Source organism: Pinus tabuliformis, chromosome J (assembly GCF_031772625.1).
Source record: "Pinus tabuliformis cultivar Carrire ecotype Pingquan chromosome J, CPIR1, whole genome shotgun sequence".
NCBI lineage: Eukaryota > Viridiplantae > Streptophyta > Pinopsida > Pinales > Pinaceae > Pinus > Pinus tabuliformis.
The window spans coordinates 593,690,404-593,707,594 of NC_142295.1; the positions used below are offsets into that span (position 1 = coordinate 593,690,404).

The 17,191-nt window shown below is 37.3% G+C and overlaps 1 protein-coding gene and 1 non-coding gene across 2 annotated transcripts; one reads left to right on the forward strand and one right to left on the reverse strand.

The window, feature by feature from the left end:
* The first annotated feature begins 214 nt into the window (after positions 1-214).
* On the forward strand, positions 215-283 carry LOC149228384 (small nucleolar RNA SNORD69). The gene has a single exon (XR_016248567.1). It is a non-coding gene; the product is annotated as a small nucleolar RNA SNORD69 (small nucleolar RNA).
* A 10,944-nt stretch (positions 284-11,227) lies between these two features.
* Positions 11,228-16,406, reverse strand: LOC149228385 (uncharacterized). Its single transcript, XM_089380761.1, has 8 exons — positions 16,269-16,406; positions 16,005-16,066; positions 15,697-15,796; positions 15,355-15,487; positions 15,178-15,257; positions 14,470-14,533; positions 12,827-13,173; positions 11,228-11,578 (listed from the first exon to the last, which is right to left on the reverse strand). The coding sequence occupies exons 1-8, from the start codon at positions 16,404-16,406 to the stop codon at positions 11,228-11,230; spliced, it is 1,275 nt and encodes a 424-aa protein (XP_089236887.1).
* Between the last annotated feature and the right edge of the window lie 785 nt (positions 16,407-17,191).

A 17,191-nucleotide genomic window follows, 5' to 3' on the forward strand; every position in this document is an offset into this window, starting at 1 on the left:
TTGTTGTTTCGATCATTATGTGGAAATTGTGGTGTTGTGGCTTTTGATAAAATGATAGCCTCTAGTCACAACAACATGTTGATATCCATTACCAGCATAGAGATTCATCGCATTCACTAGTGACAAAGCCCAAAGGTATTGAGATTCTGAGTGCACTATGATTTACAAATTTGTGTCAGCCTTTTATGTTCCTTAGCCTTAAAAGGAGGGGATATATTTCAAACATTAGTTGATATATTGAAGCTGACATTCTTTGCTGAGTCTGATTCTTGAGATTGAAATATAGCAAGACTAGATGAGTTGTTAGAATTATTAAGCACTCTAATGTTGTCTACTATTGAAGAAACAGTAAGATTCAATAAATCTTTTCTTGTTGACATTAGAACATGCTTGCAAAATGCACAAGAAAAGATTGATTTTTTGTAGCTTGAATCTCAACTTCAGCAAGATGAGTTACAACAGAAAAGGCATCATTCTAAACTTGTTTTTGTTCATAACAATCCCCTATCTGACTTTGAAACAAGATCCTATCAGCATCCAACAAGTCATCAAGTCAATAATGTTGATTCAGATCAAGTGCTCATTTCAAAATCACATTTGCGAATAGATAAAGAAGTCTAGTCTGCACTTCCCAAGATGGTCATCATACCTTGGGAAGAGCTTGTCCATAACAAGCGCAAAACTGGTCTTGGATATGACAACTTGGTCATGTCCTTTCATATTCCAAATTACTCAAATTCCATCAAATTTCAGAGTGTTGGATTTCTTCTTGATGGTTCACCTTCACCTGTTCCACATTCTGCTCCTCCACATTCGCAGTCAAAAGTTCTTAAATGCCAACACTATGACTGATTTGTCCATATGAAAGATCATTATTTTGATCTTCATCCATGTAAGAACTGTCATAAAACCAATCATTCTTCAAACAAATGCTTAAAAAACAAGCTTACTGCAAGAACAAAGATTCATCCTGGATGGATCGCTTCTTGGCAATGGGCTTCAACATCCAAGAAGATATTTCAGTCATATGTATGAACTTGTTCTAAAGTATTGAACAGTATTGCAGTTGAGTTTTCTCCATCATCTGAGCTTGTATCTGACGGGCGGGGGGGGGGGGGGGAAATGATGGTCATCTACAACCTTCAAAGCCACATCAAGCGAGCCTGAACCACAACCTGCTATACCAGATTTAGAGTTGTAGCCAAAGACAAAGATGCCCCTGAACATGCCTTCGGTTGATGGTTAGCCTTAAACCATCTATACGGGTTGAGACATCACTTCAAATCATTAGGAACACTTCCTCTAGCAAAAGACTTCAGCTTCTTGCTAGTGTTGGAAGAGTTCCAGGAATTGCATTAAGCATTCCAGAGTTGGTGATCATTCTTAAACCATCACAGGTTGAGACCTTCCTTTTTAGATTGAGGTTCTCCCTTTTTATGTGGGGTGAGACCTCCCTTTCAAGGTTGAAGGTTTCCCTCTTCAAAACATTATGAGCACTTCCTCTGGCAGAAGACCTCGATTTCATGCCAAATTTGGAAGAGTTCTAGGAACTGCACTAAGTGTTCTAGTGTTGGTGGTCATCCTTAAACCACCCCCTTTATACCAACATTTCAGAGGGAACAATCAGCCTAGTGGTGTCATCGATACTTTTGCACATTTTTTATTACAACTCTCTTTTTGGACTCATACATACCCCTTCGGATTAAGGGGGAAAATGTTGGACACCTAATCCTCTATGAGTTGGTATGGAATGTGAATAGCCATCGGGGTCCAAGAGACCACTTGGAATATGGATCCAAAAGTCACACCAATGTACTATATATATGTATAATTGTGAATAATAGACACAACTCAATGTTCTATCATTTATGACTATTTTACATTCCATGTGAGTATAACAAAATTATAATAAAATTATATATACACACTATGAAATGAGTTATAATTTTTTGGACATGTGGTATTGATAAGCTATGATATTGGTGTTTTATTGTGCCAATAGGCGCTCTCCAACACAATATGGAAGAGATGTTGTTCTGTCTTGTTATATTATTTAAACATTTTGAATCAGTTAAATTACATAAAAATAAAATAAATAATAATCAAACTAGCTTATTCATCTTAACTTAGGATTTAGTGTGGATTTACTAAGCTCAGAGAAGGATCAAACCTCTTGAAGTGAAAACCTCTTTTAGAGTAAAAAGAGATTTGATCTCTCTTGACCTTAGTAGATTTAGAGTTAAGATGAATATAGGTTGGTATTATAACGAGTATAGATTCATCTTAACCATCGGTCTAGCATGCCCTGAGAGGGATAAAATTTCTTTAGATGTAAACCTCTTTTAAAATCTTGCACTTTAAAGTGCAAGATTTAAAAAAATGTTGCATCCCCTTGTCATCTCTTAATAGAACCCAATGAATTTCTAATGGGTTCCCTTGTGTATATATACAATGTGTAAATTTATATTTGTAAGCCCAAAAATTCTCTGATGGATTTCAGGGAAAATTGACAAAAAAATATATGTAAAGAAATGACTTAATGTAAAATAGTGAAACTACTTCACATAACCATCAAAACTTATTTTTTTCAATCACTTTATATGACATAAACATAATTGTTTATAAAATATTTTACATAACATGTGTATTGAGACATTTTATCTATTTTTTTTCCCATGGAAAAAGTCGTAATTTCTATTGATATAAAGAAATTACATTTTGTAGATGTAGATGCATATGCATATGGAGGTAGAGATGCCTGACGAGTCCATAAACTTTTGACCAAAAAGAAAGATGATTATGTCTCCACGCAGGGAGTCTGCTATTTACTATACTGTGTCTATGCTTGCTTGCTAACTAAGAGTGAGCAAGATCAAAATTATATTCGGCTTTTCGCAGAGAGAGAAAAAACTTTAAGTATCAAAATCTAGTTGTAACCAGTACCAAGTAAGTGAATATGTGAAATATATAAAAAATAATCAGAATAGATATGGGGCTTATAGCCCATTGACTTTGGGTTCCTCAAAGGGTCTGTGGTAATGCTGGTAGTAGGTCCCATCAATCTCTTCCTGTATCAACTAGTCATTTCCTTGTCTAAGCGTTGCCTCTTTGGATAGGTGATCTACCCTTGAGTTTTGCTCCCTGTAAATGTGTTGACAGGAAAAGGAGTAAAAAGATGATATCAATCTTTTAGCTTCTTCTAAAATATGCCTCAATGTAAATGCATTGCAGTGTGATGCATCATTCAACCAATTGCATACGATTTTAGAATCACCAAACAGCTGTAGGTGTCTGCATTGTTTTTCCAATGCAAAATGTATGATATGTTTTGTTGTGCATAGTTCAGTGAAATTATTAGTTCCCTTGCCTAAATTAATTTGGATCTTGAAGCAATGATTTTCATTAAGGTGAAGGATGGCTCCGCCCCCACATCCTGCCTCTTGCGTAGAGCCATCAAAGTATGCCCAGGGCTTAGATTTGTCAATGATTTCAGGTATGATGGTGCGCGAAGGGGTGTTGGAATCCTCTTCAGGAAGAAGGTTGAAATCTGCAGTGGTATGGAGCAAGATGGCAGGCTAATGGGGGGGTCCATGATTGAAGATAGAATGGTTTCGGGCAATCCATAATGACCAACAGACAAGAAGAGGCATGTTTTTGGATTTTCCATTGTGATTTTGACACCATGCATTCCAGGCATCCATAATATTGTGCCCATGCCAGTTTTTTAAGGAAGGATAGTAAGCGATGATGGATTTCCAATATTCCTTGGCAGTGGGGCAGTTTAGAAAAATATGATCTGTGCTTTCTTCATCATTGCGGCACAGGTGGCACCGAACGGGCCATGAAGCGATCTTTTCATCAAATTAGTCCCTGTAGGAATCTTGTCAAAAAGGATGTTCCACATCAGTAATCAAGAGCGGGGGGCCGCCTTAAGCTTCCAGAGTAATTTCCAAGTCGGAAGTATGTTCTGAGGCTTGTGAGGTTCCATTAGTCTAATATAACCCTGTTTCGGAGAATATACACCATGTTTGGCATAAGCCCAGATGATCTCATCCGGTCCTTCAGTGAGCCAGATGTGTGCCTGGGTGAGGGCATCCGTGTAGTCCTGCCAATCCTACTGCCACTAAACTGGGATGTACAATTCTCGAGCCGATTTCCATGCCTGCTGTAGGAAGGAGTTGTTATTGTCACCAATGTGTTTGATGTGGGTGATACCCCTGTTGTGTAAATGCCTTGTTAAGTCTGCTGGAAGTCTATGTGCATGGCCATAGCCTACCCATGGGTCCAAACCTATACGAACAACATTGCCTTCCTTGATACACCACGTAATTCCTTCACGCCGGAGGGTAGTGTACTGATGACTTCTTTCCATATATTGGATATGTTATTTCTCAATCCATGCTGCTGTCTAAAGCAGTCCATCATATTCATAGGCCAGATATACTTCACTTGAGCAACTCGGGACCAGAGACTGTTGGTGGTAATAAGCTGCCAGCCGAGCTTAGCCGCCAGTGCTTTGGAAAATAGATCAAGCCTCTTGATGCCCCATCCTCCCCATCTCTTGGGCTTTGCAATTGTGTCCCATTTGACCCAGGCGAAAAGCTTGCCCGGTTGATTACCCTTCCATAAGAATCTGCATCATATACTTTGTAGTCTGTTCAATATACCTTTCGGTATCCAAGCCAGGGTCATCCAGTAGACTGGAGTGACTTCTATCACTGCTTTGATGAGGATCAATCTGCCTGCACGAGATAGATATTTATGGTACCATACCTGAAGTCTCTTTTCCACTTTCGCAATGAGCCATGTCTAGTCCGCTATCCTATAATCGAGAGGCTTTAATCTAAAGCCCAGGTATTTTATACCGCCTGCCAGATTCAGAGAGGTGAATGGGAAGCACTGTGATGTATATATAATCTCATGCTGTGTGCAGCCAACCATAGTAATCATGGATTTATTGTCATTTATTAACATCCCAGCAGCCTGTTGAAAAAGATTGAAGATGTTCTGGAGGACTGTGGTGTTCCCAATACTGCCATTTAAAAAAATGAGAATGTCATCAACAAGCGATAGATGAGTGAGGAAAAAATTCTCAGATATCTTGATGCCTGTCAGTTGATTTCTATTGCGAGCAGATGTAATGGTCCTACTTAATCCTTCCATGATAAGTAAGAAAAGTAAGGGTGAGAGTGGACATCCCTTCCTGAGTCCTCTCTCCAAGCTGAAGAAAGATGTAGCTTCCCCATTAAGTAACACACTGTAAGATACATCTGTTATACAGCTCATAATCCATTTAATATATGCATAAGGAAATCCTAGGTGGGTCAGCAACAGTCTGATATAGAGCCAGTTTCTCTATCAAAGGCCTTTGAGAGGTCCACCTTCAGTATCATACCCTTCTACTTTTTTATCTGCATAGTGTGGAGGAGTTCCTGTGCTGTGGCAATGGCTTCATGAATCTGTCTGTGATGAAGGAAAGCAAACTGCTCAGATGATATGTGTCGAGAGAGGATAGGCTTCAGGCGATTAGCGATGATCTTTGCAATGATCTTATACAGACAGTTACAAAGGGAAATGGGACGAAAATCGTTGAAGGAGGAGGGATTGTCAGATTTCGGAATAAGGGCAATGAAGGTGGATTTGATGGCCGGGGATATTCTGCCACTCCTTCTGCAATTCTCCACAATCTTGAGTAGGTCATCCCCCAGGATTTCAAAAAAAGCTATGTAGAACTCAATGGTCCACCCATCTGGACCAGGGCTCTTGTCTTTCTTGAACCATTTTATAGTTGCCTCAAGCTCTTCCTTCGATACTTCCATCAATAGGTCCTTCGTGTCTTCCTATTGTACGAATCTGGGGAAGTGTTTAGCAACCCGCATGATTTCCATGATGTTCGCAGCTCTAGGCGCCTTATAGATGCTTCTGAAATGCTCAATGGCTAATCTAGCCAGATCCCTCTGAGATGATACTAAGTGTCCCTGATCATCGCGCAATTCCCAAATAGTGTTGATGGCTTTCCGACTATTGGCAAATTTATGAAAGAACTTAGTGTTGTCATCTCCTTCGGTGAGCCATATTGCCCTACTCCTGAGCCTCCAACTTTCTTCCCTTTCCTTCAGAATTTGGGAGCGCTTCATAATGTGGGAGGTGTAGAGTTCTTTACTCTCAGGTGTAGGGAAGGTGCCATTTGAGGTGTCCTCCTGTGCAGCAATGGCCCTCTCTGCCTCCCTCAGAGAGTTGTCATCATTCATACGCTTCTGGTGAGCCCAAATTTTAGAGATCCTCTTTAGTTCAGTCAATTTCCTGATAAAGCCTTCAGAATGATCTTCACTTTCCAGAATAGGGTTGGTCTGCCAGTAATTAGAGACCATCTGTATATACGAAGGATCTTTAAGCCAAGAGGCATTGAATTTGAAGGGGCTCCTGATCTTCTGATTCGCATCGGCCAATTCCAAAAATATTGGTCGATGATCTGAGATGCCTCCAGTACCAACCCATTGACGAATGCGAGGAAGACTGCTTAGGAATGCTTCCTTGATGAGAAATCTGTCAAGCCTTCTGGCAAGACTGTTGTCACCACTGTGATTACTAGTCCAAGTAAACTAAATCCTGGCAAATGGAATGTCCACCCACTAATGTTCCTCAAGTAGGGTAGAGATAGTATCAGATAAGCTATCTACTTGGGCCGAGTGACCCCAAGATTCACTGAATCCCAAAGAAAAGTTTAAGTCCCCTCCTAAAATGATGTTATCTGCCTGAAGAAGGTCTGAGTCCAGAAAATTTCTCCAAAAGTTTTCCCTGTCTACACAAGGGCCATAAACATTCATAATACGGATTTCCTTCTCAAGAGGGTGGGAAAAAATATCCATGCCGATGAAGCCCCTACCTCCCCAAATGTTCCTGATCTCCAAAGCTTTGTTACATATCCCAATAGCAGATCCCCCAGATCTCCCAGACGCGTCCAGAGCATGGAAGGTCCAATTAGATAGCCAGGAATTTAGTGTGTGAATGAGAGGTTCAACCAAACAGAGCGTTTCTTGTAAAAATATAATGTCCGTCTCAGACGAAGTGAGCAGTCTTCTGAGTGCTAGTTTTTTGGGCTGGCTAGCAAACCCTCTGCAGTTGAAAGATAGGATTTTCATGAGGGATGAGTCTGTGGGCCATTCCTAGCTCTAAGGGCCCTGAAAATGGTTTGTTGTCGCCCGAGGGCAACTTCTTCTCCCGCTGTGTGTCTGGCTTTAGTGAGACGTGAGGGTCAGCCTCTTGAGGTTTTGTGGGAGACAGGGGTAGCCTCGGGGTCTAGACCAATTGCATCATAGCTTCTTTCCTTCGATCTGGAACGGAGTTGGGTACCGGGGGGATGCAGAGGGGGAGGGGATGGAGAGGGAGGGAAGGGAGGAAGATGACAGGGATGGAATGCAGGGGGAGGTGGAGGGTGTGGGGAGGGAGCAGATAAGGGAGGAGGGAGGAGCAAGACCGAGGGATCTAAGAGTACCCTCGGGGGCCATGAGCGATGATAGTGGGGGAGATGTGCAAATGATTGAATGAGATGCAAAAACTTCTGATATGCCAGACACATGAGTGAGAGGAGGATGAAAGTAACATACCCGTCATCGAGTTGACCTCTTGAACAAGACCGGTGCATGCTGGCAGAGGAGGCGAAGGAGGGTCTGAAGCTAAGGGATCCTTGACCGCACCCGCTTTATCAGGGGTTCCCTGGGAATCCCCTACAGCCTTGTCGCGCTCCTCTGGTTCAATATCTTTATCTTGCCGAGAAGGGTTTCCCATGGGGTGCTCGGTCTCCAAGCCCTGTGCAGTGTCCCTGATCTTCTATAGGAGGGGACAATCCTTGTATAAATGCCCCACTTTGTGGCATCTGCGACAGCGATACGGAATGCCTTCATAGTCGATGATCTGTTTGCGGGATGTGTCCCTCCATTGGATAGTGATGTACTCTTGTAAGCCGCCCCTGTGTCCAGATTGATGAGGATCCGAGCATAAGCCATCATGCCTGTGAGCTGATAGGACTTATCATAATCCATATAGGAGCCTATCGCATTGCCAATCCGCCGGAAGATGTCTTCAGACCAGTATTGCAGGGGAAGGCCAGGGAGCCGAATCCAAACTAGTCCAATGCCTATTTTCTTTGTCTCGGGATCAAAAAGGGGCGTCCATCGCTTGAGGAGAACCGGGGCATGTTCAAAATGCCAATAAGAGGACAATACCCAATTGGTATGGTCGGCACGAGCAAATCTCAAAGCGAACCATCCCCTCACAAAAGTTTGCACGAAGGGAATGTCAACCAGATGGTGACCCCAAACCTTAGTAGCCCAGGTCTTCAAGCGGGCGGCCATGTAATTCCGTCCTCTGATGCGCCCAACCAGGACCCTGTCAGCGAAGTCCATAGTCTCTCCCCACTGAATGTCCTCTTCTAATTTGAGAAAGATATCATCCGCCTTGGACTTGTAACACTTGTACTTCTTCTTAGATCCCTGAGGAGGTGGCTGGGAATGAAACTGGCTCGGAGGAGGGCTAGAAATAGCCGGGGGAGAGTAAGGGTTAGATGAGGGAGGGTTAGGGATGCCCATAGAGACAGGGATGGAACCGACAAGTGGTGGAATGGCTGTAAAGCTGCCGGAGGGAGGGGCGATGGAGACTTGAGCGGTAAAACCGGCCGAAATTATGGGAATCGATGGGGGAAAAAATGGCCGAGTTAGTACTCTAGTCGAAGGGAGGTCCAAACCAAGGTTAGGGTTCAAACAGTTGGAAATGAAACCAAGGGTTGCTAGGGAGTGAGGCGGGGTAGAAAGCGATGGCTAGGTATGAGGGTCATCCAGAGGACCACAGGTTGTGTCTGTGACAGTTCCGGGAAGGAATATGAAGGATAATTCCCGCTGAGGCCAAAACTGTACATACCTTCTGATGTGGAGAAAGAGGAGCGCCAGATGGAAACCCCCTCCAGCGGGTCTTCAGTGTAATCAACGGCTTCAAGATCATCCATGACGACAGCTGCTTCTTGGAACAGCAGACACCTCAGATAGCAGGAATAATGGAGAGAAAAACAGTGCACAGGAAACGGATAGACTACAGCAGGTAACACAAACCGTCGACGGGTAGACAACCGGGAGATAACGAAACAGAATAACCCCCTCGAGGTCCCAGTAGGTCAACCAGAGCAAAGTAAGAAGGAAGGTGTTGGATGGGGCACGACAGCAAGCGACGAAGATGCAGGTTACCGATGGCCTGGCATGGTTACTGTGACCTGTAGTAGCCAGAAACCCTAACCCAAACCCTTAGACATTTTATCTATTAACTACATTATCTACATTAAAATGGTTTTTTTTATTAGTATATTTTTAAATATACCTTAATATTACTTAATCCTACATATTAAATTATTTTATTGATGAACAACATTGGTTTTTTTATGGTCTACCAAGCCCACAAATTAGCTAGGTTAGAATCCGCAAAAAAAAATCAAAAAATCATAATGTTGGAGTTTTTGAATCATTTTTTTATAGTGGAAATTGATTAAGCACCATCAAGAACCCCTGGGGCACCCAAAGCCATTTAGTTTGACAACTATAAGCCGTATTTTCAAAAGTTTATCCAGATTTTGTCATAATCTTGCCCAAATTTCCATTATTTTTTGGACTAATTTATTAATTTTTTAGACTATGTTTTTATTATTATTATTATGAATACCTTTAAATGTCACATGTTAATTTTATATTAAGAATTGAATGAATTAAATATCTCCTCTTATTATTCTTAAGAAGAAGTATCTAATACTTTTTTCTTTGGACATTGAATATTTTATTATGTACAACAATAAATATTTATTGTTAACATTTTTCTATATAATATTTATTCTAACATTTTTTCTATATATAAATATATATAGAGTTGAAATCAACATAAATTAACTAATAGATATTTAAATAGTTTATATAATATCATTTCCCAATATTTTTTAAAACATTAAAGTTTAAACATTTTACTCGTATTTTTATTATTTCTAATTATTTTGTCTTTTTTTAAAGTTGATATGAAATTATATTTTTAAATATTTTATTTATGACGAAGAGTGAGTGGAATATTTTTACCTCATTCTGTTGTAATATAAACAACATATGGATATACCATAGTGAGCTTATTTTTGTTTTATGATGCTTTTAATTAAAACTAACTAAACATGCATATCCATTTTTTTTGTTATAATTCACATTGCTTTTCTATTTAGAGAATATTTTACTTTTATTTGAAGAGGAACATGTTTCAACTCTATATTGAGCGTGGATTAAATGATATATATTAAATGCTTAATTTCCAATATGTATATGTGTGTGTGTGTGAGATGATGATGATGTTGCTCCTTATCGCCCAGTGAGAGATGTAAGAGGAATATATAAGAATATATGATTTCACAGGAACCAAGACATCCCATATTGACTACGAATAAAGTGACTCCCTAGGGCTGCCTCTTCCTCCAGCCTCATCAAAACATGCTTAACATGTCATTTTGGCGAGAGGGGGACTTAATATCCTTCTTAACCACTCAACCTTCCCTTACTTGACTACGTTAATTATAGTATTAATTAGTATGGGAGACTACGTTAATTATAATATTAATTAGTATGGGAGAGATGTTGTCAGCTAGTAGATTTATAAATAGTAAAATAATATTTTAAATTAACAATTTAAAAATAATAATAACAAAATAATTTAATGTGGGTCATGATTAAAGTATTCCAATTTGCACTTTAATTTTACATAATTTTATATAGAGATATACAGTAACCTAAAGTAAAAAAACTATTTTCCCTTCTAGTAGAACTAAGAAATGTAATTTCTCTACTACTTAATACAAAGATGAATAAAAAAATTCAATTTACTTTTTAGTAAAAAAATGCTAATATAACTAAAAAAAATGCTAATATAATATTATTGATATTACATATGTGTAATTAGTCTACATTTAAATTATATATCATATTTAAAATATATACATTATTAATAAAAAATATTTTACTATCCACTATAAAACAATCCGAATCTTAAAAACTCCCAACAGACCTCGTTAGACTACGCGCTTTAAAATAATCCAAATCTTAAAAACCGCCAACAGAGCTCAGAAATAAGGCGTTTTAAATGCCCCTGATAAAACTTCGGTAAAGAGGACGATGGGCATTCAAGAGGATAACGTGGTAATAAAATTGTTGAAATGTCACTCCCGTAGAAAGGTAATTTGAGTTTCCGGTCCATGCAAAGTTGCAAGAGCTTCAGTGGCTGTGGCTGCATCATGGAAGTCAACCTCGCAATCGTCAGTGTTGTTGTTGCTGTTAAGTCGTATATCGATTGGATTGAAACGCTGGAAGAAAATTCTGAGCTCCTCTATCGTCACGCCAGGACGCAAACCAGTAACACGGAGTCTACTGGTTGGTGGGAAATTCAACCATTCCTCTTGCCTACGACACTCTTCTGGCAGGGGAATGAATGCATCTCTGCGCGTTCTTGTATCAATGCTGGTTCTCCTTGCCAGTTCCACCTGAATGCGACTTCCATACATAATAAAGCCCTAGAAAGTAAAAATTACCCAATCAATCAAGCAATTATTAGTAGTAAGCTCTGTATAATTAATGAGATTCAAAGATTTACTGACTTAATCTAAATTAGGTTGAGCAAGGTAAAGCCCTTGAATGTAAAAATTACCCAGTCAATCAAAAAATTATTACTATTAAACTCTCTATAATTAAGGAGATTCAAAGATTTACTGAATTACATCTAAATTAAGTTGAGCAAGTAAGCCCTAGAATGTAAAAATTACCCAATCAATCAAGCAATTATTAGTACTAAGCTCTGTATAATTAATGAGATTCAAAGATTTGCTGAATTAAATCTAAATTAAGTTGAGCAATGTAAAGCCCTAGAATGTAAAAATTACCCAGTCAATCAAACAAATATTAGTACTAAACTCTGTATAATTAATGAGATTCAAAGATATACTGACTTAATCTAAATTAGGTTGAGCAAGGTAAAGCCTAGAATGTAAAAATTGCCCAGTCAATCAAACAATTATTAGTACTAAACCCTGTATAATTAATGAGATTCAAAGATATACTGACTTAATCTAAATTAGGTTGAGCAAGGTAAAGCCCTAGAATGTAAAAATTACCCAGTCAATAAAAAAATTATTACTATTAAACTCTCTATAATTAAGGATATTCAAAGATTTACTGAATTACATCTAAATTAAGTTGAGCAAGTAAGCCCTAGAATGTAAAAATTACCCAATCAATCAAGCAATTATTAGTACTAAGCTCTGTATAATTAATGAGATTCAAAGATTTACTGACTTAAATCTAAATTAGGTTGAGCAATGTAAAGCCCTAGAATGTAAAAATTACCCAGTCAATCAAACAAATATTAGTACTAAACTCTGTATAATTAATGAGATTCAAAGATTTACTGAATTACATCTAAATTAAGTTGAGCAATGCAAGCCCTAGAATGTAAAAATTACCCAATCAATCGAGCAATTATTAGTACTAAGCTCTGTATAGTTAATGAGATTCAAAGATTTAACGACTTAAATCTAAATTAGGCTGAGCAATGTAAAGCCCTAGAATGTAAAAATTGCCCAGTCAATCAAACAATTATTAGTACTAAACTCTGTATAATTAATGAGATTCAAAGATTTACTGTATTACATCTAAATTAAGTTGAGCAATGTAAGCCCTAAAATGTAAAAATTACCCAATCAATCAAGCAATTATTAGTACTAAGCTCTGTATAATTAATGAGATTCAGAGATTTACGGACTTACATCTAAATTAAGATGTGCAATGTTGGCTTGTTGACAACTTTCCAATTCGATTAGAGAAGTACGCTTTTGATTACGGCCAGGGTCCATGAACATGATTTTGAGCACATTCCCATACAGAGTAAAAATATTGAACATTTGATGTTCAGTAGCATGCACAGGAATGCAGCACAGATGGAGCACAGGTGTCGAAAAGGGCGGCGGCATATCATTTCGTGGCGGTCGTCCATGATGCCTCGGCGCTGGATTATCAAGATCATTGTATGTTCTCTGTGGAAATCTTCCTCTACCTGGAACCGGGAATGGATTACCGAGATCATTGTAGGTTCTGCCTGGAAATCTTCCTCTACCTGGAATAGCAAGGGACATTCAGCATTATTATTTGTTGCATAGATTTTCTGCTTAACTAATTATAAAGGTTTACTGGATCCAATTCATATTGACAAAAAGGGAATTGTTTCATAGGTATTTACCAGGTCCTGCAGGTTGCAGAGCTGGTCGGCTTCCAAGGTCGTTTCGGTACTGCAGATATGATATTTTTGTCAGCCAAAAAAATTCATTTCATGAATTCAATGATGCAATATTTAAGGGTAAGACACATCATTCTTAGTTTTCTTGTTGGAATATGTTAATTATCACTAGATATCAGAGAGTTTATTATTACTAGTTATCAGACAGTGTTCAGTAGTTTGGTACAATGTAAATTTCGGAAATAACAATTAAGAATACGAATGTAATCTAAAAATAGCATAGGTGTAATTAGTATTTTAAAAATGATATTTTTTTTATTGATTCTGTATGTGTTTTTTGGTTTATTTAATATTGTATTATCAAGCAATTCAATAAGTCCGAGCTAGAGGGCCACATCTCTATTATTGTTGTGTGTGGTATTCTTATCATTATTTAGCTAATGTAGCAGTTTGGTTTCCTCTGTCCTTCCTAATTTTAGTCTTAGAATTTTTTTAGTCTGAATTCACCCGATGGAAGCATTTCCCTGAAATTTGACTTCTGTTGAATCTACAATCTTAAAAATTCCAACAAAGACCACAAACTTAAAAATCTAGTGAAAGTTTGTCTGTATATGGGCTTTTTCGGTGTTGTACAAGCCCATATGCAGGCATAATTCCATTGTAATCTGAGTTCTACAAAAGGAAGAACTCTGTCCTGGAGTTTGACTTTCGCTGGATCTACAAAAAAATCTGAAAACTTCTAACGAAGAACTCAAACTTGACCTTTTAAACTAACCCAAATGAAGCCTTTTGAAAAAACTTCTAACGAAGAACTCAAACTTGACCTTTTAAACTAACCCAAATGAAGCCTTTTGAAAATCGCATTTAAAGATGTTTTATAATGTAAGTCGTACTAAAACTCAAGTGAAATCATAATTTCATGGTAGTTTGAATTTCTCCGAAGCACTCTGCCCTGGGTTTTCGCCTTTCTGAAATCTACCAGAATCTTTAGAAATTCAAAATATGCCTACAATTTTGAATACTTGCCCAAGCTTTGTGTGTGGCAGGATTTCCATATAGCTAACTGAAATGAAATATTTTTGATATCCCTTATCGAGTCCACCACCTTACAGCTCTTCTATTCATAAACTTCGGAAAATAACCTAAAAAAATAAAAACAGTAAAAAGACAAATTACCTGTCCTCCATGTCTTACAGGATTCATCTGATTCACTCTTTCTGTCACAAAGATTTCGTTCATTCTATAATACAGAGAGTCTAATATGTCAGCATAATGATATCTTGAATATGTTGAGACGTTCTTTGACTTTTGGATTGAAAATTAAGCCTTACTCTGTTAATTCTATTATCATTTTGCCTCCACTTTGCGGAAAAATTCTTTTTCCTGAGAAGAAATATAAGTGAGGTATCAACAATATATTGCATTGGAATTTTAAACATTTTACTTTAATTATCAATATATGAATTGGAAATTTAAACATTTTACTTCAATTTATCAGTTGTATATGTTGGTTTTAGCCTAATATTAACTCCGATTTTTTAGGTTAATAGACTCCAGATTTATAGGGGATCAAATTTTCCTTGAGTTTAACAGATTGCAGATTCCCAAATATTCTGGAAAGTTGGTCAAAGTTTATTTGGGACAGATTTATAGGGGATCAAATTTTCCTTGAGTTTAACAGATTGCAGATTCCCAAATATTCTGGAAATTTGATCAAAGTTGATTTGGGTCATGTTTTTTCAGGAATCTGCAATCAACATCAGGATAGTTTCTAAAAATGATACAATTTCCTCCTAAATATTCAAATAGTTTGGAATTTAAACACCACCAGCCCGAGATTAAACACCAAAAATACCAATAAAACTCAAAAGGATAAACTCATACGTTCAGTCCGTGACATGCTCGATGAGCTTCATGAGTATCACTAAATTGAACCAAGGCTCGAAGAGTACAGAATTTTTCGTCTGCATAGAAAGAAAGTGAAAGTCATACAGAGATTGACAAAAAAATGAAAGCAAACAGATAATGGCAAAATTTGAATCACTGTCAATCATCCATTACCAAGAGGCTTTGGTCCCACCACCGCTATCATAAGCACCTGTCCATAACGTTGAAAATGACGACGAAGAGATGATATTGTGACACGCAGCTTCACATCCATTATGCTAACTTTTAAAACAGTTCCTTTTTGCTTCTGTTTAATGGAATAAATGAATATCAGGCGGTGTAATTTCTCTTTCTCTTTAAGCAGTAAATATGGTCTAAATTTTCAAAATATGAGCGGTGTAGAAATTTTCTGTGTCTGGGAAATTTAGACAATATGAGTAACTGTGAAAATTTCACTCTCAAAAAACAATAAAAAGTTTTGGTGGTGTTTATACCAGTATAAAACCAAATAATTACCTCACTCTTCTTCGTATTCTCTCCCACCAATATATCATGAAGCAAATTGGTCAGAACTCTTGTATCTCTCACCTTTTCAAGTTTTAATTCAGAGGGGTTTCTGAACATGTTTTAAGGTATATGTTATATATTTTCAATAAGGTAAAAATTTTGGAATCTGATGAGTGAAGTTACTCATCAATTGTTTGGCGATATTTTTGTACAATTCCAAAATATTCTTGAAATTTACAATCGAAATTATATTCCTAAAAAATACAACAAAAATAAGAATTTATTCGATTGATCCATCACAACTTTATCCAACTTACTGTGATAATATCTGCTGGTTGAGTGCTATGGCTCTCTCTGGGTTGTCCAACTCTACTAATGCCTTTTAACATATATAAGATATCATCAGTTTAAGATCTACCTTTAACACAGAATAATATTCAAAGACCTTACAAAAATGAAATTAACCATAAATACATGAATGATATTCAAAGACCTTACCAAAATGAAACTCACCTCTGCTCCTGAATCAGGTAACCTTTTTAGAAAATATTATTCAAAGACCTTACAGAAATGGAACTCACCTCTGCTCCTGAATCGGGTAGCTGTTTCCATGAATACTTCAGGACAAGACCATAGTTCCTGTGCAGTTGATTCAGAAATTCTTCCTGCAATTTAGTTATTGTTAACAGATGACTTGTTTGTTTCACTCCAATAGCCATTGCTTTTGTTGTTACCTTTTTTTATGGCTCAGAGAAAGAAAGAATGCACAATAATTTTGTCTGTACCTCTGTCATTTGGGGACTGATGCTAGTGACCCGGAGAATCTCGGGCGGGTGGGTAACTCGTGTGGCCATGTTGCTTTCCGACCCCCTAATGGCGTTCTCACCAACTTATATGCAGTCGCAAGATCGCGCCTTTCCTTCCCCGCTCGCATCTTTTCACATATGTGTCATTAAGTTGATAATCGTAAATTGATATGATATAACAGTGGATTTAAAATAAGTGTCAGCTGAAGTGGCTCTAAAATTAAAGAGAATTGAAACTAATATATGCGAATATGCTTTGAAGAAATAAATAATTAAATTTAAAGATTATTATTTTATAAAATAAGCCGTTTCCATATTGGATTTGTAAAATCATATTCGTCTATTCTGTATTGCATCTCAATCTGAAAAAATCAAATACTTATTACCTATGAATTTCCTGCATATATTTTTATTTTTTTTAAATAAAAGATTAAAGTTTAAGTCGTAATTGGGGTAGTGCTGAGTTTTACTTATTATGTATGGAATTATAATTAATTAGTATGAAAAAAATATATGGGAAATAGTTTTGTTTTGTTTTTTTTAACTTATATTATGCTTTAAAATGATTCGTAATTAATTAAAAAATTGTTTATTTTAATTTTTTTTAAATAATTTAAAAATTTAAAGTTTAAAAATACTTAATACAAATGAAACTTTATTTAAATAAAAATTGTAGCAGTTAATTTAAATCATTGTTA

Coding starts and splice junctions, on each gene's coding strand:
- LOC149228385 (XM_089380761.1), bottom strand. CDS start 16,406: ATGGCTATTGGAGTGAAACAAACAAGTCATCTGTTAACAATAACTAAA. Junction 15,797..16,004: donor AACCAGCAGATATTATCACA/GTAAGTTGGATA, acceptor AAACATGTTCAG/AAACCCCTCTGAATTAAAAC. Junction 14,534..15,177: donor GAGCATGTCACGGACTGAAC/GTATGAGTTTAT, acceptor TCTGTATTATAG/AATGAACGAAATCTTTGTGA.